Here is a 25,951-nt window from a genome sequence, read left to right as displayed (position 1 = left end):
CCTTCCCAATCTGCCCACACCCCTGCTTATTCTGCAACCTTACCTCCCTTCTTTTTATTCCAGCAACTCTTGACTTTTCATGGCTTCTTAAACACATCATGACATATTAAATTCCTATGGCACTTATAAATTGTTCTTTTAGTACAAAATGTACTCCTGCTATCAATTCTCTTTTAAGAGTCAGACAAGTTACCTCCTTCAGTAATCCATGCTCAGGCATAACATATGCAATACAATCTCTTTCCTTAACACACCAACCTCTACTCACCACACACTAAAACATGCCCTCACACACTAACATGTCTGGATTAGGTACCATCCTCTTTGGTCTCATAGAACTAGTCTGTGCTTCCCCATTTGCTCTTAATGCCTTACTCTATTATGAATGGCATGTGTATATACATCTGTCATCCCCAGTCTCTGTTTTCTTAAACCTTCAACACTATAGTTAGGACAGAGGAGATATTTTTAAATGTTTGGTGTTGCATAATTTACTATTCTCACCAATCTCTAGATTAAACTATTTTTTTTTAAGTAAGGGTCTGCCAAAAAGTATGGTCATAGAAATCCTTATGGTATCAAACCTGCAAACTTGCCCAAGGTTATCTTTCTGACATTTTACTGTCACTTATATGTTTGGGTGAAGGGCAAATAGATCTTAGATTTGGGGCATTTGTCCCTATCTGTCCTTCTTTCCTTATAATTCCAGCTTATACCTACAGATGAAGACATGGACCTAGAATTATATCAATGCCAACTATATAAGTTTACAGGTGTGCGAACATCTATTTCTTTGTTTGCAGACTCCTACTTCCTCTCTTGAACCAGCTACCTTTATGTCCCCCATTGGTTACACATGGAAGATTTAGGGACAGGCATGTAACCTAAGCTGTACTACTCATAGTACCAAAACTATTGGTTTGTTACCATTCCCATCTGGGCCAATCACATTCCTTCTCTGGGATTATGTTTGCTGGAATGAGAGGAGATTGAAATTATTTTTTTCTCTGATAGATAATGGTAAGACACAAATGTAGTAACTATTTGGAGCTCTTAGCAGCAGTCATTTAAACCAAGAGAGAATGACATTGCTGCTCTGATGAAAATGAATTGCTTGTGAATGACTTTACTGAGCAAGAGGTGAGATCCTAAGAGAAAGATCAAATGTGACAGCTCTAATCAATCACATCAGTCTGGCACAGGTGAAGTTGTAAGTAAGACCTTCTGAGAGGTGTGACCAGGCAGCAGCTGCCAGGTCTAGGCAGCCTCAGGCTCATGAGAGTTAGGTACGGATAACTAATGTCAAAACCAGGCAAATGGCTGGCAGGCCTAGAACACAAGATGTCCCCAACTGACAGTTATCAATCATGTGCTTGTCTTGGCAGAGGATGGGACTCACCAGGGACCAGAAAGAGGAGAGCAAGCCAGCTTGTAATATATAGTCAAGCAGTCAGCAGAACCACAGAAAAAATTACTGGGCTAGCACAGAAGCTCATTGCCAGGGGACTTTTATGCCATCAGGGTCTGTTGCCTGCTTTAGCAGCTAATCTGGAAAGGTTTACAAACTCCAACATTAACCTTTAAATTCTTGGACCTGAAAGGTAGCTGCTCTGCCAGGTCAATTACTGTGAGCCTCTATATGTATTTGAAACTTCATCCTTGAGTAAGTGGGAAGAAAAGCAGATTAGGTCTGAATTTTTATAATAAGATCCAATTTCTGGAGTCTAATATGCTTTCAGGACTTAATCTCAGAAAGAAGTGAACTTTCAATAGAAATCTTTGTAGTCTCTGTCAAAAATTGGTTTGTGATTTTTTTTTATTTGTTTGATAAAAAGGCATAGAAAGTCTGGTCTAAAGTAATCATCATAAGCAAGTTAAAGTGATTAGCTCAGTGGGAAGTTTCAGCAAACCTTACTTCAGAAGGATACCCTATGCTGATACAATAGGAATGACAGGGTTATATCCAGAAGAATGTTTTAGGGTTCAAAAGTGGAAGACAGAAGAACTCATATGCAGTGACTCCACTTATTTAAATCTTGTCTTTTCATGTCAACACAGTTTACAGATTATATTGTTTGCCATGTAGGGCATTCTGCATGACTGCTTCTCACTCCCCCATTCAATTAGTCACCAGATCTCTGAGCATCAATTTCCAAGCATATCAAAAATCACTTTTACTCTAGTCTCTCCAATTCCCAACTAGACTTCCTTTCATCTTTACATGCCTAGTGTTTTGTAGAGAATTGGGCTCAATGATGAGATTCTATGTGTTTTAGTCAGCTTTTTTCACCACTGTGACCAAAAGACCTGAACAGAGCAATTGTAGAGGAGGAAGAGTTTATTTCATGACTCATGATTTCAGAGGTCTCAGTTCATAGACAGCTGGCTCCATTCCTCAGGGCTTGAGGTGAGGCAAAACAAGATGGCGGAAGAGTGTGGTGGAGGGATGCAGCTCACGTGGTGATTAGAATGCAAAGAGATACTAAGCTCAGCTCATTAAATATACACCCCAAAGATATGCCCCATCTCTTCTAGCCATTTCCTATGCACCATCAGTTGCTCCCTATCAGGGGATTGATTCACTGAATTAATTATTTTCTTCTCTAAAACTTGCATTGTTTCACAAATGAGCTTTTTGAGGGAAGGACACCACACATCCAGACCATAATACCATGAATATTGTAAAGAGTAAGAGCAAGACAGTTCACTGCCACCTAGACAGCTCTGTGGTGACAATTTAGGACTGCCAAGTTCTGTCCTTCAACCTACCACAAAACTAGACACAAGATCTTTCACAAGTACCTTTTTTAAATCCTCTCGCATATTTGGTTTTTATACCTACAAAACATGTGGGTTGGATTCAATTTCACAAAACACCTTCCAGGTCAAACACTGTTAGATATAATTAACAAGATTGAGAAATCACAACTACTCCCTTTAGTTTGCTATCTTCATTAGGTTTTATTGTTAGAAAAAAAAAAAATCTCTTTTGCTGAGTGTGACCAAGTCTTTCATTGTTCTCCAGTCTTAGTCTTCTACGCCTGGAGATAGTTGACCCTCATAATTTCTGTCCTTGTTTGCTATATGACATATGACTTTAAAATTTTTTTCATATATTATATATTTCTCAACTTCATACCCCAGGACCCAGAACAGTGCCAGTATGTGACAGATGTTGCTATCTAGTAACAGCCATTTGGAATAATTGTAGACATAATGGCTGAGGAATAAATCAAACCCCCTGAGAGTCATGACTGGAAAATTGAATATACTCAATTGTGGGTCAGTACCACCTTTTCAAATATTGCTGTTAAATAGTTAAATGAAACACTTCCATGTAGAAAATGAAAATATAACTTGAAAAGGTTCTAGAAACTTCCATAGCTATGAACCATTGCATTTAGATTTTGATATATATAGTATGTTTTGTTGTATCATTTTGGAGTTACACTGACAGCTAATCAAATGACATTTGGTTTCTATTTTGGTTTAGATGTGTAGTGTCCCCCAAAAACTCATGTGTGAGACAATTCAAGAAAATTTAGAGGTGAAATGATTGGGTTATGAAAATATTAACTTAATCAGTGTTAGTTCACTGATAGAGATTAACTGGATGGTAACTATAGGTAGGAAGGTTGTGGCTGGATGAGGTGGGTCATTAGGGACATGCCATTGAGTTTATATTTCACCCTTGGAAAGCAAATCTCTCTTTCTGCTTCCTGAGTGCTATTCCCAGATGCTTTCCTTTACCACACTCTTGCGCCATGAGGTTCAGCCTCACAGGCACTCCAAGGAAGCTAACAGCCTTGGACTGAGACCTTTGAAACCTTGAACCTCAAAATAAACTTTTTCTCCTCTAAATTTGTTCTTGTTGGTCTATTGGTCACAGCAATGAAAAAAGTGGCTAAAACAGTTTGTACACAGTATTTATAACACATCAAGGATATATAATAAGGCGCCAGGTGCAGTGTCACACACTCAACTTGTGAGGCCAATGCAGAAAGATCACAATTTTGACACTAGCCTTCTCAGCAACTTAACAAGATCCTCAGTAACATAGTAAGACCCTATCTTAAAAAGAATTTTTTTTTCCTTCGTATGGGGATTGAACCCAGGGGAACTTTACCACTGAGCTATATCCCTAGTCCTTTAAAGGAAAATATGATAGAGGATAAATGTGGGTGCATACACATATCAGAGTAATGCATTTGATAGAATATATTTCATAAACGGCTTTTTGGTTTAGAAAATATGCTTCTGAGTGAGGATTCCCTGAAATATATGTGTTGTTTCTCTCTCTCTCTCTCTCTCTCTCTCTCTCTCTCTCTCTCTCTCTCTCTCTCTCTCTCTCTCTCTCTCTCTCTCTCTCTTTCTCTCTCTCTCTCCCTCTCTCCCCCCTCCTCCTCCCTCTCTATCCCTGTACATATAGATAGATTAGATGATAGATATGTGCATATATATATATATATATATATATATATACACACACACACGTATATACACATATGTATATGTATTTATATCTCTATGTAGTAAGCTGGAAAAGAATGTTTAATTGGTATTTTCAGCATTAGTGTTGTTTAACCACACACACTTAATCTCCATTGAATCTATATTGGCACAAAATCAGATTGGAGCTGAGCACTTTTTCAGAAAATATGATCAGTGAAGATAAGGGCAAAACAACTAACTCTCAAAGGATCCTTTTTGTCCTGAATTATTCTTGCTCTCTTCATCAATCAAAGCATTTACATTTAGATCTAGTGATAAAAGTATTATTGTATAGATCACCCTACATTTCACAACACATTCAAGACCATTTTTATTTTCATTTTGATGTCTTCTTTGATGTCTAAGCAATGTAGATTATTTCTTGAAGGTCCTCACTGAGTCATAAAATCTAATTCTACATAAAATGTAAGATGAAAGATTATAATTTAACAGAATTTGAATGTAATCTCTTGTCCTCTTGCTACTGATATGCAGGGTGATGGTGGTGGTGTGGAATCTTTATTCAGGTTTCCGAGTATCTGTATATTCCATAAAACTGCTGTTTACACATTGAATATTTCATTTTGTTTCCAGTAGCTGAGATTGTATAATAACCTTGGTAAAGGAGTTGTATTTAATCAGATTAGGTCAGACAGCAAATCATACACACATACACAGCCACACACACACTCAAAGTAATGGTGATTTTAATGGATTAAAATTAAAACTAATTCTCTCAGATAAAAGAAATTCAGAGATTAGCAACTGCTATAGCATTTCTAAGTAGCTACTGGAGAAGTAGATTCTATCAAATTCATACTTTCTCTGTCCCTAGGATATGACCTTTGTCTCTTGGGCCAACATGGAGACATGGTCACTGCATTTTTTTATTTCAGAAAGCAGAATAGAGGGTAAAATAAAGAAGTTGGGGGAAAAAATCCAATTCAAGCCATCTCTTAAGTGGGTTTCTTAATGAATGGACACAAAATGTTTTACCTACAACTTATTTTCCGAACTTCATCACATTAAAAAAATATATCTTGATGGGTGCTTAGATCAAAACATTTATTTCAGGTAGCTGTGTGTTCAGCTGATATTCAAGATTTCTTTTATCAAGGAAAAAGCAGAAGACAGAAATTGAAGTAGACAACTCTCTCTTCCACAGGGCTTGATTCAGTAAACCAGATAAATTTATCCATTCAGAGTCATTATTTTCTTACTCTACTATTACCTTTGGAAATGTGTGTGTCACAGGGATTCTTTTTGCAATTAATATAAGCTTATTGGGAAAATCATATAGGTTGGTTCTCCTACTCTCCATAAATATTATGCACATGGATTAGTAAAAATATTTTATAACAATATAACCATTTGGAATTATAGTTTTATTTAATATATGGAGATGTGCATGTTACTAGATATAGTTAGCAAGTTGGAATTCTGAGGACCTATGATTATTAGTGGAAGTTGTAGAGGTAAATAATATTGAAAACTACACTCCATTAAGTTTGTTTTTCCATTCTGACCAATCTGTAATGATTTGTTAAAGCACGCGGCAAGAAAATGCATTATTTTAAACTTAAGTTTTAAGTCAAAATTTTACTGAACTATATTTCTTACAAATTCCCCAAAATATTATAAAGTATTGGTTTTGAAGGGTATGACAGTATTGTAATGCATTGACACAAAAGACACAGATTATTAAGCAAATACTACTGTAGTAGTCCAATGGGCAATTTTTTCTAAGTTTTATTCTTCTTTTGTATATTGTTGGAATAAGATTTTTGTTATTTCTCTAATTCATCACATACGGATTTTACATTTCCTTCTTTAATAAATAAATTTAATTTTTTCATGTTTAATTTATTTGTACATTATAATAGGAAATTAACTCATTTCAAATTTATTCTTTCAAAATTGTAGTCATTTTTCCAGAAAGCTCTCCCTTTTAAAAATTTACCTTTTGCTATGTACTTCTTAAAACCTTTTATGTCCATATAAAAAGTTTCTATAAGCAAAAGTGTTCTACAGTTTGCATACTTTTTATGTGGGCATCAAATATTTCTATGGCCTTTTTTTTTCTATATTTTGTGAGTGATGTTACTAAATAATTATGTAAAATGTTCATAAATTATTTTATTATGCTTATTGCTAAAATGCATTTGTAAATTGAATCATGTCAGAGAACAGAAATATTTCCCTAGAATTTTTCTCACATTTACTATTTTTCTTAAATATTATTTAATAGTAAAATCATGTCAAGATGTCTGTGTGAGGTTGCTATATAATAATGATGAACCTAGAATTGGGTTGTCAGTATCATTCTAACAATGCAACATTATCAGAATCTTTTCTACACATAAAAGCTATTAATGGAATGAAGTAAATTATCATTGAGCCTTGATATAAAAGACAGTTTTATATTATTGCTAGAGCCACTACAAATACATTTAATGTCTAGATTGCAAAATCTCACTGCTGCAAATTTTTAGACCATAATTTTGTTCCAATTCCTTTCATTATCATCCAGTAGCCAACATCTACCTATGAAGCTGAACAATAGGAACTTGATACTTACATGCATCTTTAGAGATTTTTTTCCCTTAACATGAGCCAATTTTGAAAACAATATCTGTCCTTTATAATTTAATTTAATTCTGACATTAATTATGTGGAATTAGCTTCAGACTTCACAAGTTTGAGAGCTCATTCCCACAGGTGCTCACTGCAAACACCAGACACAACTTGCAGGTCTCTGAATATCAGATACCCTCATTTCTATGTATGCAGCTTGGTTAGAAAGCCAAAGAGATCCCTCAAGGGTGGTCACTTGCAAGAACTACTCATAGGACTCAGGAAAGCACTTTGCTGTTATTGGTCTATTAGAAACAAAAAAGATGCACCGATCAAGGTATTGAGGGAGGAGAGCTTGAAGCTTTCAGGCTTCCATGCCCTGTCCAGCACACCACTGCCCCAGCACCTCAAGGTGTTCAACAAGCTGAAAGCCATCTGTATGCATATCGTTGTTTTACAGACTTCATTAAGTAAGCATATGTTATGGTTTGGATGTGAGGTGCCCCTAAAGCTCATGTGTGAGACAATGCAAGAAGGTTAACAGAGAAATATTTGGGTTGCGAGAGTCTTAACCCAACCAGTGAATTCATCTCTGGAATTAATAACGGGATTGGGATTAACTGAGTGGTAACTGAAGGCAAGTAGGTGTGGCTTGAGGAGGTGGGCATCAGGGGCATGGATTTGGGGTTTACATTTGTATCTGGTAAGTGGATCGATCTCTCTCTCTCTTTCTCTCTCTCTCTCTCTCTCTCTCTCTCTCTCTCTCTCTCTCTCCTCCCCTCTCCCTACCTCTGATTCCCGATCATGTGAGCTGCTTCTCTCTGCCACACTCTTCCACCATTATGTCCCACCTCACTTTGAGCCCTAAAGAATGGAACCAGCCTCTTATGGACTGGAACCTCTAAAACTGTGAACCCTTAAATAAACTTTTCCTCCCCTGAAATTTTTCTGGTCAGGTCTTTTAGTCTCCACAGTGAAAAAGCTGAGTAAAACAGCATGTGTGATTAAAATCACCAGTCACTGGTGATAAATTTAACCCCAAATCCTCCTTCCCTTCCTGAAGGTCAGTTGGTAGAGCTGAAAATCCCAACTATTGAATCATACCTCAGTCTTGCTGGTGACAAGTCCCTTGTAGGAGCTCCCAGCAATCAGGCTTTTCATCAGCTTGAGAAAAAACACTCAGCACTCCAGAGATTCCAACGGTTTTAGGAGCTGTGTGCCAGAAACAGGAAACACTAGAGACCTTATTTTTTATTGTCTTTTATTATTCACACTTAGTTTTTTATCACTGATTTATTATAAACAGAAGAGATGTACAGAGGGGAGGGGAGCTTGAAGGTTTCAAATACTTTTATTTATATATTTATTTATTTATTTATTCCATGAAACATAAATGATTTTTGTTTTAAGATAGCATCAGAAATGTACTAGAGTAACTAATATTAATAGGCTTAATCAAAAAGAATATTCAAACTTTTGCAACTCCTCTGAGTTTCTAATTAAAAGAATGAAAAGAGCATCCCAATACCATAGGGTGTTCAATTGTCAGGACAAATTGCCCCACTTATGCCACAACTTTGCTTCCTTACAATATCTTTAGTGGCATAACTTTTTCAAAAAACTTCACCTAGGGAAAATCAACATTAAGATATTTGGGAGAATTAAGTCAGGAATCAGTAAATATTGAAGCTCGTAGACATGTGGTCTCCGTCACAACTAATCCAACTTTCACTTTGTAGCACCTAAGCAGCCAGACAACACATAAGGAAAGGGTGTGGCTTTGTCCTAACAAAACACTATTTTATAAAAACAACTAGTGGGTCTCATTTCACCCATGGCCTTTGTCTGTCTGCTCTTTCACTAAATCAACTAAGAATGCATTCATTTAGAATAGTCACAATGAATGATTACAAAGAATAACTTGATCGTATCATGGTTTCGGTCATGCTGTTGTGACCAAAATACCCGGACAAGAACAAGTCAAAGAGGAAAAGTTTTTATTTGGGGCTCCTGGTTTCGAGGTCTTTATTTTTAGATGGCTTATTTCATTCCTTGGGGCCTCAGGTGAGTCAGAACATCATGGAGGAAGTGTGTGGCTAAGGAAAGCACCAGCAAGCAGAAAGAGAAACTTCATTCACTGGGACAAAATATATACCCATTGCCACAAACCAGTGACCCACCTCCTCCAGCCACACACTACTCACCTATCTTACCACCCAGTTAATCCATTCAGATGGGTTCGATGATTAGGTTAAGGCTCTCATGCACCAATCATTTCACCTCTGAGCTTTCTTACCCATGAACTTTTGGGGGACACCTCACATCTGAAACATAATAAATACCTTGGGGTTTTATCTATTGATCGTCATACAAATAAGAAAGCTAAATGTTTTTATTTAGTACTAAGCTCACTCAAAACTACTAAAATAATGAGATATAATTACTTTTGAAATTTGTAATTTCATGAAAGGTGTTATGGCAGTTATCCTGAAAACAGAATGTTCTCATTCTGTGTTTTTAACTAAATTATGCTTTATGGGACAGAAAATCAACAGTTCAAATAAAAATAATTAACAAAACTAAAAATAAGTTATATTTATTTATTCTCCCAAGAGGGAGGAAATGTAACTTCACGTTTGATCTATGTTTACAGTTGATATGGTTTTAAGAAAGGGTGACATTTCTATTACAGAGTTCTGCAGGTGATAGTTCCATTTTGGCTTAAATAAATGTGGTTGAATAGTTTATTTGTATGCATAGAAAAAGGTCCAGAATCACTAAATATATGTACGCAATTGCTTTCACACTAAAAACCTAAGCGGTATTAAAAGCTGACATTTAAAGACATTTATCATGTATTTATCTTTTCTATAAAGGTATTTATATATTACTTGGGTTTTTTTAAAAAAAACACTTTGCAATTTTAGACAATACCTTTTTTATTATAATATTTTATTTTTCAATAAGCCCTAATCAGAAGATTCTGAAGAGTAAAGAGTAAAAAGACAGAACAATTAATTAGGAACCTGGTGGACCACAGAACACAACTGTGAGTTCCCTGAGTTTTCACCTGGAAATACAAAACGCCAGTGGGTTCAGATCATAAAAGCCCCAATAAAAAGATTACTTTCTCCAGCCAAATTCAGAAAGAGGCAACCTAGAAAGAAAACTTTTAGACATAACCGTTTGACTGTGGTCAAACACTACAGGCAGAACTCAATGTAGTCCCACTCCAAAGACCACCAGCAGCTATTCAAGAAAACAAAATCAGGACTGAATGGAGAAAAATGCAAACCCACATTCATACCTAAGGACTTCAACATCCACCTCGATAATTGATAGAACATCTCAAAGAAGAATCAGCAAAGGATACAGAAGAACTGAACAACTTCGCCAACCAACGGAATCTCAACGCTGTCAAAACACCTATGCAACAGCAGAACTGCACTGAACCTAGAAATAGTCCCAGACAGGCATGGCCAACTGATTTGGACAAAGGGACAAAAGCACGCCAATGGAGGAAGGTCACTGTTTTCAGTCCATTGGCAATCCATGGCAATAAATAATAAATAAAATCCTAAACCTGACACCTTATTCAAAAATTAAACCAAATGGATAAAAAGCTTCAATATCAAATGTAAAGCTATACATAAATCCTTTAGAGGAAACGTAAGAAGACCTAGGGCTCTGCAAGGAGTTTTTAGACATGACACCAACCAAAAGTACATTCCATGAAAGAAACAATGGGAAGGCTTCATTAAAGTTCTTTTATTCTCTCCCTGTTGAGAGATCAACAACAACAAAATGCTATGGAGTGGGGGAAATATTTGCAAACCACCTATCTGATAAAGGACTTTAATCTATAATTTAATAAGTCTTTACAAAATTTCAACAGTGAAATAACCAACCCACATAAAGGTGGGGAAAAGAAGAGCCATTTCATTGAGGAAGATATAGAAATGTCAAATAAGCTCATGGAAAGATGTTCAACTTCACTAGCCATTAAGGAAATGCAAATTAAGACGACAATGAAGCCAAGCGTGATGGCGCACACCTGTAAACCCAGCAACTTGAGAGGCTGAGTTGTTAGGGTTTAGATATGTTCAGATGCATTCCCTAAAATGTTTTCAAGGTGCCAAATTTCTCAAGTTAATAGTTTCTCTTTCCAACAGTTAAATAAAATTGTTTATATACAGGAAGATTACTGTGTTTTCATTGTTTCTTTTAATCGATAACACAGTAAATAATGCTATAAGTTCTATACTTGCCAAGTGTTAAAACTCTAATTTACAATTTCAAATGGGTGTCAAAGGATCAAGGACACCAAAATCATGATTTAATCAAAAAACCTCCTTTAATGTATGAGTTGCAACTTCATTTATTGAGTTTAAGAGCAGGCACTGAGTGTTATGGTTTAGGTATGAGGTATCCCCCAAAAGCTCATTTGTGAAACAATGAAATAATGTTCAGAGATGAAATCATTAGATTATGAGAGAGATGACCTAATCAATGGATTAATCCACTGGTAGGGATTAACTAGACAACAACTGTAAACAGGTGGAGTGTGGCTAGAAGTAGGTCTCTGAGGGCACTCTTTCTGCCATGTCCTGTGCTATTTTCCTTTGCCACGCCCTTCTGTCATCATGTTCTGTCTCCCCTCAGGCCTAGAGCTACAGATTGGGCCCACCATAGAATGCAGCTCTGAAACCAGGAGCCCAAATAAACTTTTCCTCCTCTAATTGTTCTTGCTGACAAGAACAACTCAAAAGCTAAGTAAAGCACTGAGACAGAAGGATCAGAAATATCCAAAATTTTTTCAAAGTTCTTGGAATATAGCTCAATGGTAGATCCCCTCTGGGTTTAATCCCCAGTACTACTTTTAGAAGGAGGAGGAGGAGGAGGAGGAGGAGGAGGAGGAGGAGGAGGAGATGGAGATTGTATATTGAGATATATCACCATTAAAAGAGTTAAAATTGAAAATTAATGGCACTTATAATGGCAATACCAAGGATGCAGGGAAATTACCCCAGATGCAGAAAACATGGATCTCATTCATTGCTGGTATAAACATGAAATGGTACAGGTACTCTGAGGAAAACAGTTTGGCATTTTCTCTGGAAATCGAACATAAATAATATACCTCCTAACAGTCATACTCCTGAACATTTATTGTTGAGAAATGAATACTTATAGTCAGAGAGAGACCTGTACATGATTGTATACACCAGATTTATTTGCCAAACTTAAAACTTGAAATAACCAAATGGTGCTGCAATAAGTAATAATTGAACAAATGGTGTGATATCCATACCATGGAATCCTACTTATCCAGGAGCCAACTGTAATTCACACCTAAAACCTAGAGTGGATTCCCAGAGCATTGTGCCAAGTGAAAACTAGCTGCCTTAGGGGTCACGTACCATGTGATTCCATATATATAACATTCTTGAAATGACAGGTGGAAAGCAAATCAGTGCTGCCAAGGGGTACTGAGAATAGAAAGGAGGAGTGGACATGACCATGAAGTAGGTGCCCAAGGGAGGTATTTTGTGATGGAATAGTTTGGTACCTTGCTAGCTATGATGATCACAAGAACATAAGCACATGTTCAAATGACATAGAATTGGACGCACTCTTTACACCAATGTGGGTTTTCCCATTCATGCTATACTATAGTTAAGATGTAACCTTTGGGGGAAATTGGGTGAAGGATGCAGCAGACCTCTCTGTTCTATTCTTATGACTTCCTGTGAATTTAAAATTATTCCAAAGTAAGCTTTCAAAGGCAGGAAACATGCAAATCCTGCAAAGCATTCTTTAAAAAAAAAATACATTCCCTAAAGTGTTTTCAGGATGCTAAGTTTCTCAAGTTAATAGTTTCTCTTTCCAACAGTTAGCTAAATCAAATTGTTTATATACAGAAGATTCCTGGGTTTTTTCCCATTGTTTCTTTTTATTGACAACAGAGTAAATAATGCTATAAATTCTATACTTGCCATGTGTTAAACTCTAATTTACAATTGCTAATGGGTATCAAAGGATCAAGGACACCAAAATCATGATTTAATAAAAAAAACTGCTTTAACATATGAGTTGTGACTTCATTATTGACCTTAAGAGCAGACACTTTTGCAGCAGCTGTCAACAGGGAAACAAATGTGACTAATATTCTACTTTCTTCTATTTAAAGAAGAAATTAATTAATATAAATATGCCCTAATTGGATATCTTAAAAGCTTCCGGAACACATACTTTGAAAACTCTATGCCTGAATAATTGGGCCATTGATTATTTCTGGAACATAAATTCAACCCTCCAATTTAATCTTATTTAGACATGAAATTACAATAAAAAGGTTTCCTGATAACGTTTCATCTTCTTATTTTAAATTATCTCCTTTGATAAATCTCTTTTTCTTGAGAAGATTTATGTAATAAATTACTAGATTCTGACATTCTTTAATTACCAATAGCAACACCTCCAAATATGTCTTATATTCTGCTTTCATAATTTACTAGCAAAGTGAAAACACCTGTAGAATTATCTTAAAGGAGTTTATTGAAATCTTCAATGGTATTCTATTTTTTTTTTTAAGTGAGTAGGGAAAAATCTCAGAAAATACCTTGTGGAAAGTACAAATACAGGTTCACAGTCCCTTATCTGTACTTTCACTTGTCAGGAGCTTTTGAAGATCTCAGAATTGCAGGTCAGGGTCTATTGGTGGCAACATCAGACTAGAACAATCCTGGGACTTTTTGGCCATCTCTTTGTAATCTGTGACACTATTTTTTTAAACAGATTACAGGCATGCAAAGACACGAAAGACTACTTCTCTTTGAATCCATCTTTAATCCATGAGTGTTAATATTCCTACCTTCATTATAGAAACATAAATATGCTCAGGATGCTACCCAGCTGCTTGTGCGAGTATCATAGAAGACACAGCATATTGTATTTCAAAATCTGAAAGTCCTCAACATGTGAAATGTGATTGGCTCCAATAATTTGCAGTGGAAGATTATGGGTATCTTTAAAAAGTATAAAATAGGGCTGGGGTTGTAGTTCAGTCAAAGGGTGCTTGCCTAGCATGTGTAAGGCACTGGATTCAATTCTCAGCACCACATAGAAATAAATACAATAAAGGTCCATTGACAAATAAAAAATATTTTTTAAAAAAGAAGTATAAAATAGATGTCTAGGGAGCACTGAGAATAGAAAAAAAAACTTTTTTACCAAGCACAGAAATCCACAAGCACAAAGATCGTGACAAGAAATTCTACAGATTGGATCCAAATTATCATTCTATAAATGAGGAAACTGAGTTATAGAGAAGCTGAGAAGCTTTCTCAGGGTTCCTGAGTTGGAATGCAGGTTATCTGGGTTCAGAGATTACACTCTTAAATCCAAAAGCCAGCAGTCATGGTATTGTGAGAGACAGGGTCTCTGAGGTAAAAGCATGAGGATTTTTGTGAAAGTTTATTTTCTTTTCAGCAAAAGTTCAAGGTTTAGGATACTGGAAGTCAGATGCATGATATCCAAGTTTGATATTGGAGAATCTTTTCATGGAGAAAAATGAATATCCCACAGGAAAAGGCATAGGAAAACTGACCTCAGATGGTCTTTATCTGTGGAGGTCACCTGTCAAATTCTGGTCATGCGCACTGAAATAGCAAGCACCTATTTAAAGCCTATATATATAAGAAAATGTATTTAGGGGTTGGGGATTTAGCTCAGCAGCAGAGCACTTGTCTAGCAACACAAGGCTCTGAGTTCAGTCCTCAGCCTTGAGGGGAAAAAAAAAAAAGAAGAAGAAGAAGGTGTATTTCTATATTTGTCTGTTTTCAATTACTATAATGAAATACCTAAAGCTGGGTAACTTTTTTAAAAAAATTGGTTTGTTTAGCTTGTACTTTTGGAGTCTGAAAGTCCAAACACCTCTGGCAAAGTTTCCTGTGACTATGTCACATCATGGCAGATGGCATCGTGATGGAGCATGTTGAGAGGGAGCCATCACATGACAAGGCAGAAAGAGAGAGAGCAATTGGAGAATCATGTTAACTGTTTACAAGGACATGTGCCCAGTGACCTCCCATCCTCTTAAAGATCTCACCACTTCCTAACATCACAACACTAGGGACCATGCTCCCAGCACATGAGCCCCTGGGTACACATTTAAACCAGAAGTAAACCACAGCAGAGGGGATTCAAAGATCCCCAGACATTTGAGGAAAACAAACATCAAAGGGGTCAAAATGAACAATCAATGAAAGGGAACACAGGCTAGAGGAAACAGAAAAATTAAGGCAAGTTTCAGTGAATATAAGTACCTCAGAGAATGAGAAACAAGACTGCATTCACAAACCCAAAATAGGATGCTTTTTTTTTTTTTTTTTTTTTTAATGAGAAGAGCTTACCAGCATGCAAAGACCTGAAAGACTGCCTCTGTTTGAATCTGTCTTTAAGAATGTTGTTCCACAACTTTGGATTGGGCAGAGGGCAGGGAAGGCAGGGGAGGGGCTGTCAGACTGGGAAGGATGGTGGAATGAGACGGACATTATTATCCTATGTACATGTATGATTGTACGAATTGTGTGACTCTACATCATGTACAACCAGGGAAATGAGAAGTTGTGCTCCATTTGTGTACAGTGAGTTGAAATGCATTCTGCTGTTGTGTATAACTAATTAGAACAAATTAAATAAATAAATAAAAGAAAGTGGTTCTACAGAGCAGTTTAGCAAGAAATAGCAGGAATGGGGTCCAGAAGCTTCATCTGAAGACCACTAATGCAGGTCAGTGTGGACAATTCCTTTATTTCCCCCTATTTATAAAATAACTGCTATATCTCTATTTAAATGATTGATATTTAGAAATATAGTTTTACCTCATTGCAGTTATTCTGTAAATACTGTTAAAACTTGCTTTTTCGTTCATCATATTATTACTAAAATTAACCATGTTCTGTGAACATTTCACCACAATCATGTTGATGAATATCCTTGTTATTATTTGTACACACATGTGCTGTTTTTCCTTAGGGAACATTGTTCGAAATGATACTGACTAGTCATAATTTTCATTTTGATAGATTTTTTCATTACTTTTCAAATTAGTAGATGAATATAGTTGCCTCCAAATTATACACAAATAATGATAATGTTTTATCTCATGCATTTTTTTATATTTATGGTTTCGCTGCATGAGCTAAAACTTTTTGGAGAAAACTATAAGCATGAGTAGGAATAGAAGTTATGCTTAAGTTGTTCCTGATTTTAATGGGAATGCTTGTTTGTTATACTTTTGAATATTAACGAATATGGTGTTTGGCTTATTTTCCATTCTGTGGTTAAAAAAAAATCCTCTGAAGAGTTTGAATTAAGAATAAATATTAAATCATGTTTGGTATTATGTCATTTATCAGATTGTCTTCATTAAACACATACATACTGTTCTCAATAGACCAGATTCTTTGCTGCTTAGGTACACAGCAGAATGGGTTTTTAATTATCTTGTCAGATTGCATACACAGAGAATTGTGTGTTGTATAAATACACCCACTCTTAAAACCAGCACCAGGATGATGGATTGGTCAACTGTGCTAGAAGAGGATTCCCTAAAAGTTTATAACTTATCCTTACCTTTTGAAGTACAGACTGTTTGCTTGACTGACTCAAGGAATTCTCTTTTAAAAAGTTGTCCATCAGAATATCTGTAAAGAAGCACTTGTCCTATAGCCATGGAGCCATATTTGAATGACTAAAGAATCCTTGACTTAAAATCCTTTTTAATGAAGGTGCTTTTGTTTGTCCTTTTAGGGGCACTGCAATTGCTGGCATCGTCTTTGGAATCGTGTTCATCATGGGGGTCATTGCTGGAATTGCCATATGCGTCTGCATGTGCATGAAAAACAACCGGGGCACCCGGGTGGGTGTCATCAGAACCACCCACATCAACGCCATCTCCTCCTACCCTGGTGAGAAAAACTGCCTTCTCCTGAAGGAGGAGTCCAATTTTCTTTGTTAGGCTCAAATCCTTGGAGAGAAAAAAAAAAAAAAAAAAACATTAAAGACTCTATCTGAAATAATCTCAGGTTTCTAGGGTATTTCTAAGTAAATGTAGTTTGAAGCTCTATCTTTGAATAGAGATTATTTAGACCCAAGTAAGAAAATCCATTTTGTATTTGAGGGTATTCATATTTTCAATGGATCTCTCATTGACTACAATTGCCAGTCAGCCAGAATGAAGATAAATAGACAATTCACACACACCTACCACTGAGCCTGACAGATAATTACAGAGAAAGCATGTCTTGGTAAACTGGTATCTGATTCAATAGCATATACATCTTGAGAAAAATTATTTGTAAAAGTTTTCATGTGTCCTCATTATACTAAAAGAAGAGCTTTCACAAAAATTCTCAACAAAGAGCAAAGGTAATATATTAATAATTTGACAAGTATTTGTTGAAAATCTGCTAGAAACTCCACATATAAATTTATCGAGTACATGTGACTCCATAAACAAAATCCTGCATTTTGCACTGGAGATTTCAATAGTGCTTTCATTGTCAATCTGCATATATACGACTTGGCATATAAAAGGCAAGCGAATTCTTACTTTGACACACTCTTAGAAAATAATTTCCCCTCCACCCTTAAGTCCTCTCTAAGTCCCTGCAATAAAGAAACAGGGTGCCTTTAAAATATAGTCTACCCTATGCATCAATCCTATAATTCTTTCTTCTTTTTTTAATCTTTTCTCTATTCATTTGAGGGAGCAAGTTTCAGATGAATGTGGGAATGATGACTTCTCCAGTTCCTCTTTGCCAGTTCTTCCTCTTCTCTCCTATCTTTGTGTTGCAGTGTCTTGGGGCTCTGCATCTTCTTCCACACGTACTTTAACTGTACCATTTGACTTTGCAATGAAAGTACAACTTATATGCTAATGTTTCCCCAAAGTTATATAAGATCTCCAATCCAAACCTCTGCTCTGAATTTCAGATTCATTTTATCCCAGGGCGTATTGGACATCCCCACTTGTGTGCCTAAGAAGCATGCCGACTGTGACATATTTAAAGCTATCTTTCTGATCTTCTCCCCAAATCCCTTCTAGCCACAACTTCCTCCATTTCAACGGATGGCAACTCTAGCCCTTTATTTAAGACTGAAAACCTTGAAGTCACCCTTGATTCCTCTCTTTCCTTACATGAAGTCTACCAGGAAAATGTTGCAGCTGTAGTTTCAAAATATATTCAGTATCTGACTCCTTCCTGCAGCGAGAAGCAGAAACTGTTACTTCCCTAGTGGGAACAGCACTGTCAGCCCTCACCTCTGTCACTGCCTTAAAGTTCTGGCAGGTCTCCCAGCATCCTCCCTGGGCCCCCTGGGATCTATTTTCGACAAAGTAACCAACGCAAGACTTTTTACTTAGATGTCACACACTCCTGTGCTCACAATCTTCCAGTGTCTCCCCACGTCTCCTGGAGGAATTTATTCCAGTGTAAAAAGCCATTTCTTTACTGGGGCCTTCAAGATACCTTATTAATTGGTCCTTTCTCCTTTTTGTTCTTTCTTTCTTTGTTTTCCCCCTATTTCTTAAGGCTCATTTCTTTCTCCTTTCTCCCTTCCCACTCTGGCTCTAGCACACTTTATTTCTTGCTGTTCCCTGAACACGGGGCACACTCCCATCTCAGAGTTTTACCAAGGTCACTGCCTCCCTCCCTTCATTCAACTTTTTGGTCAAAGATCATGTCCTAATGGAGCCTGACTTAATCCCCCTCCTAAGATCCTAATGTATCCCACCCCCACAGCATCCTAGTCCTCCTTATGTTACTCTTGTTTTCAGGGTTCTTTTGATCTTCTAAGATGCATATAGTTTATCTAATAGTGGATATGATATTTATTGTCAGCATGTCATTCACCTCTCTATTTCAATTATCTAATTCTGGGCTTAGCACATAGTGGGTATCCAGCAGACAGCTTGAAGATGAAAAACCCACCTCATGACAAGACCTGATTTAATCTTAGATCAATACCTATGGAATTGACCTTAAGTTTCCCCCTGGTCCATGTAGCTTTTACTCCCTTCAGAAGTATGCTAGTCAGCTCTTGTCAATGTGACAGATACTTGAGGAAACAAAAAAACTGGAGGAAGAAAGATTTCTTTTGGCTCATGGTTTCAGATATTTCAATCCATGGTCAGCTGCCTTCGAGGCAGAAACAGGGAGGAAGGTCATGGTGGAGGAAAGTTACTCAGCTCATGGCAGCCAAGATGCAGAGGAAGGAAAGGGCCAGGGGCAAGTCCCCAAGGACATGCTCCCAGTGACCTACCTCCTCCTACCATGCTCCATCTGCCTGTGGTTTCCACTACTTCTAAGTATTTCAGCCAGTTATCAATGTATTGATCCACTAATAAGGTCAGAGTCCTCAGGATTCAATCATTCTTCAAAGGCTCTACATCTGAACATTACTACATTGGGTAAGCCTTCGACGCATGAGTCTTTGGGGAACTTCATATCCAAACCATAACAGAGAACAGTTTGTGATTTAAAATATTCCCAACTTGTCAAGAAGGTAAAGATGTTGGGACTAGGATAAAAGGAGAAGAGATGAAACCGTTTGTTATTCTTCACATCTCCCCATTTTCCCCCCTGAATCAAATCATAACCCAAGAACAGAACACAGGAAAATCAAATAGAGACATTAATTGGAGAGAAGGCAGGGAGAAGTGCTCCATAAGTATTACTCTACATACACATTTGCTTGACCCAAAGAAAAAGTTTATATTCAATTTTAAATCAAATAAATATACTTTTATAAAATATTTTATATTTTATTTTATCTTTCTTCAAATACAAATCTTGTATTGAACCAGAAAACATCACTATTTTAAAGTGAGGTCATATTTTTTTAGGTGTGCAGTTTCTGTTTTGCACCTAGAATCCTGTTTAACTCTACAGTGGCTCCTTACATAGTGGCAGGTCACAGCAGTATGTTGCAATTCCAATAAATGCATTGTTCTGGAAAGAGAACATGCTGGAAGTGTTTTTCTTGCAAAAATAGCCTAGATCTTCAAAAGCCTAATGTGCTTGATTACTTCTCATTTCCTTCTCAAAGTCACTAATTAAGCTTTTACTTAAAGGATCAGGAAACCACACATAATGGTATTGACTGCTTTTCAAAATCTTTCATGTGTGGAAATACAAGACTTTTACCCACATTAATTAATTAACCCTGTGAAAATTGAGATAACAACCCAACTTAGTGTGTTGTCTAGTCCTACAGCCTAGAAACCAGATAAATGAGAAGAACATCACTTAAAGAATGATGTCTTGTCCCATGGTGAAAGTACTTAGTGGGAACCCTGCAGTGAATATTACTGCTCTGTACAGGGAGAAGAGAATGTCATTCTGCTGTCACTTCTAACCCTTTCCCAAATTAAACTTTTCAGCTGTGTTGGGTAGAATAAACAGGAGTCCTCTTTAGTTGCAATTATTTTTAAAATAGGTATTGTGAAGATAAGAAGTGTTGAGTTGTACATTTTCACTCTTTTCAAAGAAAACTAGAGAGTAAACAAAGAAAAATGATCATCTTAACCCTTTTTCGAAAAGTAGGTTGGGCTGATACACATATAAAAGAAAATAATACAGTGAAGCCGCAACAAAATTGGCAGATATAAAAATCAAATGCAAACAGAAAAGAAAGCAAGCGATTTTAATCCCATCAAGAAAATGGAGGTTTGAAGTACAGTATTGAGTCTCCTAGGAGAGAGAAATGGTAGATGGATGGATATTGGAGAAGTAGGCAGGGTCTCTTCCTAACAGAAGAATACACAAGGATAAACATAGAAGGAAACTGTAGAATTGGGGGGGGGGGAATTACCCCTTTAAAATCAACATAAGATTTGGACCAAAATCTTTATCAATAGTCACTAACACTAGAGGAGAATGTTGCCAAGGAGCAAGATATTTGCAGTGCTTAATGTTTAGGGGATGTCTAGTTTAATGTCTAGTGGATGTTTTTTATCAGTTAATAAGAGGAAAAAGAGTAACTATTCAGATACATCTTGACCAGATTATCAAAATTAATAGCACCATAGAGGGACAGATGGATGTTATACAGTAGCTGTCTGTAGTGTTCTTTCTGGGCGTTCACAGCCTGATCGTTAGCATGAAAGGTATCTGACAAACCCAAGTTGTCATTGACCCAGAGACTAAAATAAATAGCATTTATTTGAAAACAAAAATCACAATTCAGGTACACCGAGTCAGGTCAGCCCTTAAGAGTATCCTGTAAGGCAAGTGCAGGAGAGATTTCCTAGGAGATTACTAGAGAAAGATGTTTTCAGGGTAAATTCATTGGCCAGGCAGGAATTCTAAATCACAAACCTGTTCTGTTTGACTAGTTAACTGGGGTACTGCCAGCTGAGGACTAGGGACTCTGACTTCAATTGTTCATCCAGTCTACTGGAACATTCTGTGGTTTGATCTTTAGCAGTGTTAGTGCAATTGTATCACATTCTCCTAGCTCCTGTTAGAAAGCAATCGTTTTGGTTATTTCTTTTTCTTTTACATTTTATAAAGCAACTGGCCTGTAATCTTTAATACCTCCTGAAAATACTTCATTGGGGATCAACGCTCCATATGCCTCACTGCATTCAGAAACAAAAGCAACCTTAGTACATGCACTAAACACAGGAAGACTTCTGAGTACTCACCAAACCTCTTTCAAGACCAGAAATTTATACTGAAGAAAATGTCTGTGTTTGTACTTAATATGAAAAAAAAAAAAGGTTCAGCTCCTGTGTGACCTTTTTAATACATGAAAATCCATACTGGAGGGGTTCTCTGTAATAAAGTTGTGACTGTGAACTTGAAGACACGACTCCTACTGGAGGAAAACAAAACAGATGGAAGGAATGTGGTTGTCTTCACCCAGGCAAGCTGTTCCAGTAACCTGCTTCAGAGAACCCAAACATGAAGTGAAAAAGCTTTCTCTGCAATTGTATTAATTATACTTAGAGAATCAGTACTGCAGATAAATTCATGAAGGTATTGTAGGATGAAGCAGAGATAACAAGTTCAAGTGCCCTGCTATATGATGGGTCAAGAAAAGTGGGATGGACATGAAGTCAGAGGTTTTTTGCTTTCCATTAGTTAATCCAGATCCTGGTGTCTGGTTCCTCTACACTGATGGGAAAAGGTCAAGGAGGAAACTGATAAACACTGAAGGTAGAGGGGATTATTGAAAATCAGGGTCCATGAGTATGTGGAATAGGATTTAACACACAGTGGACTGGGTAGCCTTGGATGGAATCAGAGAGTGCCTTAACAGGGGGCAGGCAGTGCATGGATGAGGTCAGCTGTAGATGGGGGGATCAGAGTATGAGGATCTTCACTTCTGCTGGTGCCTATTTTTTTCAGTATAATGAGAAGGAATTTTCCCTCCAAAGGGTAAAATATAAAGAAGAAAACATGAAACTCATCTCAGAAAATGGGGTGTGAAAAATGCCTAAAGGTATATATGATTTCCAAGCAATACCAAGGGTCGCCACACTTAAGAAAATGATCATTTATTTAAAGTGAGATCAGTTAGCATGATTGAACTTTGTTTCTAGGCACATTAAGCTCCTGGATAAAAAATGAAGGGCAACCAAAATGTTGGGTTCCATCAGGGCTAGAGGGGAAAAACAGATAAGGTCATTGACCATCTTAGTGATGAAGCCTAGATCTAAGCTGAATGAAGAAGAGCTTGATGAAGATGGCAAAGAGATGACATATATTTAAACTGATTTTTTTAAAAATCGCCACCTATAAAGATGAAATCCCAGATGTGGTGGAATGGACATTCTAAGAAGATAAAGGGTACCGGTCAGATCTGTAAACTGAGATTTACAAAATAGCGCCATCATTGATGATGACATGAATGAGAAAAACAATGGAAGGTAAAAATGTCAGGGGACTGAAAGGCGGTCTTACATGGATGTTCAACTGACAGAAAAATGGTAATAGATGAGGGGAAGGAAAAATAGATGGACCAGATTCTAAGTCTCCAATGAATAGGGGTTTGGGGCAAGAAGGGCCAGAGACATCAATAAAAAGAAACAGAAAGTAGTATAATCTGGTGGCATATGTGTTACAAAAGAGCTCGGATTTTTAAAGAGGGAAAATAGACAATAGTTGGAAAAATAGATAGGAAGACCACAGATACTCTGAGCAAGTTCTGACCCTATAGATTGTGGGATGTGGGAGAAATATAACAGTTCCAATTTGACAGTGCTGCAAAGGAAACCACCCTGCTGTGGAAAATCAGATTTCAGTTAGAGTAGAAAGGTGTTTTGGATGTTCGCTTCCATCCCTGAGAGAACTGTCTCATGCAATCTTGTCCCTTCTCAAACCTAAAAAAAAAGTCTATTTAGGGCCTTTCTCACTCTCAGCAGTTGTCTTTTCATCACATCTTATTTCCCAGAGAAACAGACACAATCATAAAAGAACTTCCTCATGTTCTGAGCTGGAGTGGTGAAGGAAGGGACAGGGACACGCAGAACTTTTGTGGTGACAGGCTTTGTTTTCCACTGAGCACAGTCAAGTGGGTGGAGGAGCTTTGGAAAATCAATCAGATTAGATGTGCAGAAGCTTCCTGGGTTAAGTTTACAATGAAGCCTATTCTGGGAGATTGTCCTTGTCATGGTAACAGAGGGATATAAAATATGATAGGATTTGTCTTGATGTCCTCTGAAAGGAAGGGGAACAATGGGTTCTAATATCTCTTAGTATCTTAGTCATTGTGGAAGAGGAAACAGGTAGTACTGTTTGTGTGGTGAGCAGGGGCACTAGTTGTCTGGCAGGAGTTTTGTGGGCTTCTGTTTAAGTCCTCTGCTCTGGGCAGGGCTCAGGTGAATTGTGAATAGGGGTTCTGGAAGAGTGGAAGAAGAGATCTGCACCTAGCAATAAAAAAGTAAAAATTGTCTTTAAAAATAAGATGAGATTTGCAGTCCACCAAACATTAGAACCATTTAAAATTAGTAGTAGTTTAAATTAGGTGTTTTTAATATTAAGAAAGCCTTACTCTTGGAACCACAACATTATATTAGAATTGTACATATTCTAAAGTACACAGCAAAACAATGTGAAAATTGAGGGTTATTTGATAAGGCCACATTTAGATAATTTGGTTTCCACAAAACTTAAAAACTTAGAAAAAATAAACTTTGATGCAAAAACATATAGCAAAATAACAAATGTAAAGCAGCATTAAGTATATAAACACAAATGGATAAACTCAAAATAATTATATATCAGATATCTGAAAAAGAAGACTAACTATATGCTTATAAAAACAGAGAATAATGAAGATGAAAAGGCACATTTTGTTATATACAAGCTTTAAATTTTAGTATACTAATGTGGTACAAATTGCATAATGAAACAAAATATTTTTACAAATTATCCCTAAAAGAAAAAGCATGTAATTTTGTATGTTGTTTATATTTTTTTACCTTAATTATACCTTAACTCTAATTGACCTCAATTTGTAAGTTATCAGTACAGAACAAAAATTTCACATGGTATGAAAACAGAAAACCTAATGTAAAATAATGTAAACCCTAGCTATTATCAAAGAACTGACAAAGTAAAATAAAGAGCTATATTTTTTCTTTCATTAAATTGAAACAATTCCTTTTGAAAATAATATCATAGTATGTTCTGAACAATAAAATTATGCCGCAGTCTGCCTGGGCACAATTCAGGAGCCACTTGTCAAAAAGAAACTAACTTTATTTTTAGAACTACAAACGCCAAACAAAACAGCTCCTCAGGGAAAAAACCCTCAGAGCCCAACTGCCACCACCGGCTTCCACAAGCCTCTCCCTCAACACAAACCTCACCACCTCCCCCACTCCTCCTGCTCTTGAGGCCGATTGGCTGGGTCGCGTGGGCGGAGCCAAAGAAGTCCCCCAATGAGCAGCTCCGTGGAGGAGCCAATCAGCTAGATGTTGCTGGGGCCGCTGTGAGCCAATCATCAGCTGGCAGTCTGAAGCTTGCTGGCAGCTGGAAGTTTGCTGGGGCCCCTTTGGCTGTGGCTCTCAACAAAATTTATGTTATTTCGGCCAGTTTAGTCAATTTCTGGAATTTTATTCTAAAGAAATCATTCGAAAATGTCTCTGTGCAAGAAGATAGCCATCTCACACATATTTATAATAATAAGAATTTTAACCTCAAAATAACTGAATGATCAGTAGAATCTTATGCAACCATAGCAATAAGTCTGTGAAGAATATGTAGCAGAATGAAAAAGATATAATGCAAAGTGGAAAAACATTTGGCATTGTATGTGACTGCAAAGATATAAATATACATAAGCAACTGGAAGATAATATGTAAAGATTTTATTTGTCAAATTGAGATGACAAAATCATGGATGATTTTCTTCCACTGTAAGTTCTAAAATCCTTTGTGGGTAAACAGATGCAACTGGTTTAGAACACAGTGCTAAGTGAAATAAGCCAGACTCAGAAAGGCAAGGATCCTATATTTGTTCTCTCGTCTACGCAGAAGCTAGAAAGTAAATAGGTATTAAAAGTCAGGGATGAATCTCATGAAAATAGAAGAGACTTCAGTAGAGGAGAGAAGGAGACCAAGGAGGAAGGAAGAAGAAAGGCTCTATGCTATATTCACGTATGAATATACCACACTAATCCCACTTTTATATATAACGTTCACCAATGTAAAAAATGTATACATGTAAATAAAGAAAGGAAAGACTGAAGAGTAGAGAAAGAGGAACGGGGGAGAGAGGTGGAGAGGGAAAAGAAGACATACTGGGAAGAAATTAGAGTAAATTATGTGTGTACATGAATATGTCACAGTGAACCTCAGTATTATGT

At 36.8% G+C, this 25,951-nt stretch overlaps 1 protein-coding gene across 1 annotated transcript in view; it reads left to right on the top strand.

The window, feature by feature from the left end:
• The window catches only part of Cyyr1 (cysteine and tyrosine rich 1), a 104,545-nt gene that overhangs the window by 71,168 nt on the left and 7,426 nt on the right, over window positions 1–25,951 (top strand). The window contains exon 3 of the mRNA XM_005335393.5: window positions 16,882–17,039. Within this exon, the coding sequence (XP_005335450.3) occupies window positions 16,882–17,039 (158 nt within the window). The remainder of the gene's footprint in view (window positions 1–16,881; window positions 17,040–25,951) is intronic.

Source organism: Ictidomys tridecemlineatus, chromosome 3 (genome assembly GCF_052094955.1).
Source record: "Ictidomys tridecemlineatus isolate mIctTri1 chromosome 3, mIctTri1.hap1, whole genome shotgun sequence".
NCBI classification, from domain to species: domain Eukaryota; kingdom Metazoa; phylum Chordata; class Mammalia; order Rodentia; family Sciuridae; genus Ictidomys; species Ictidomys tridecemlineatus.
This window is presented reverse-complemented; position numbering and strand designations above follow the sequence as displayed.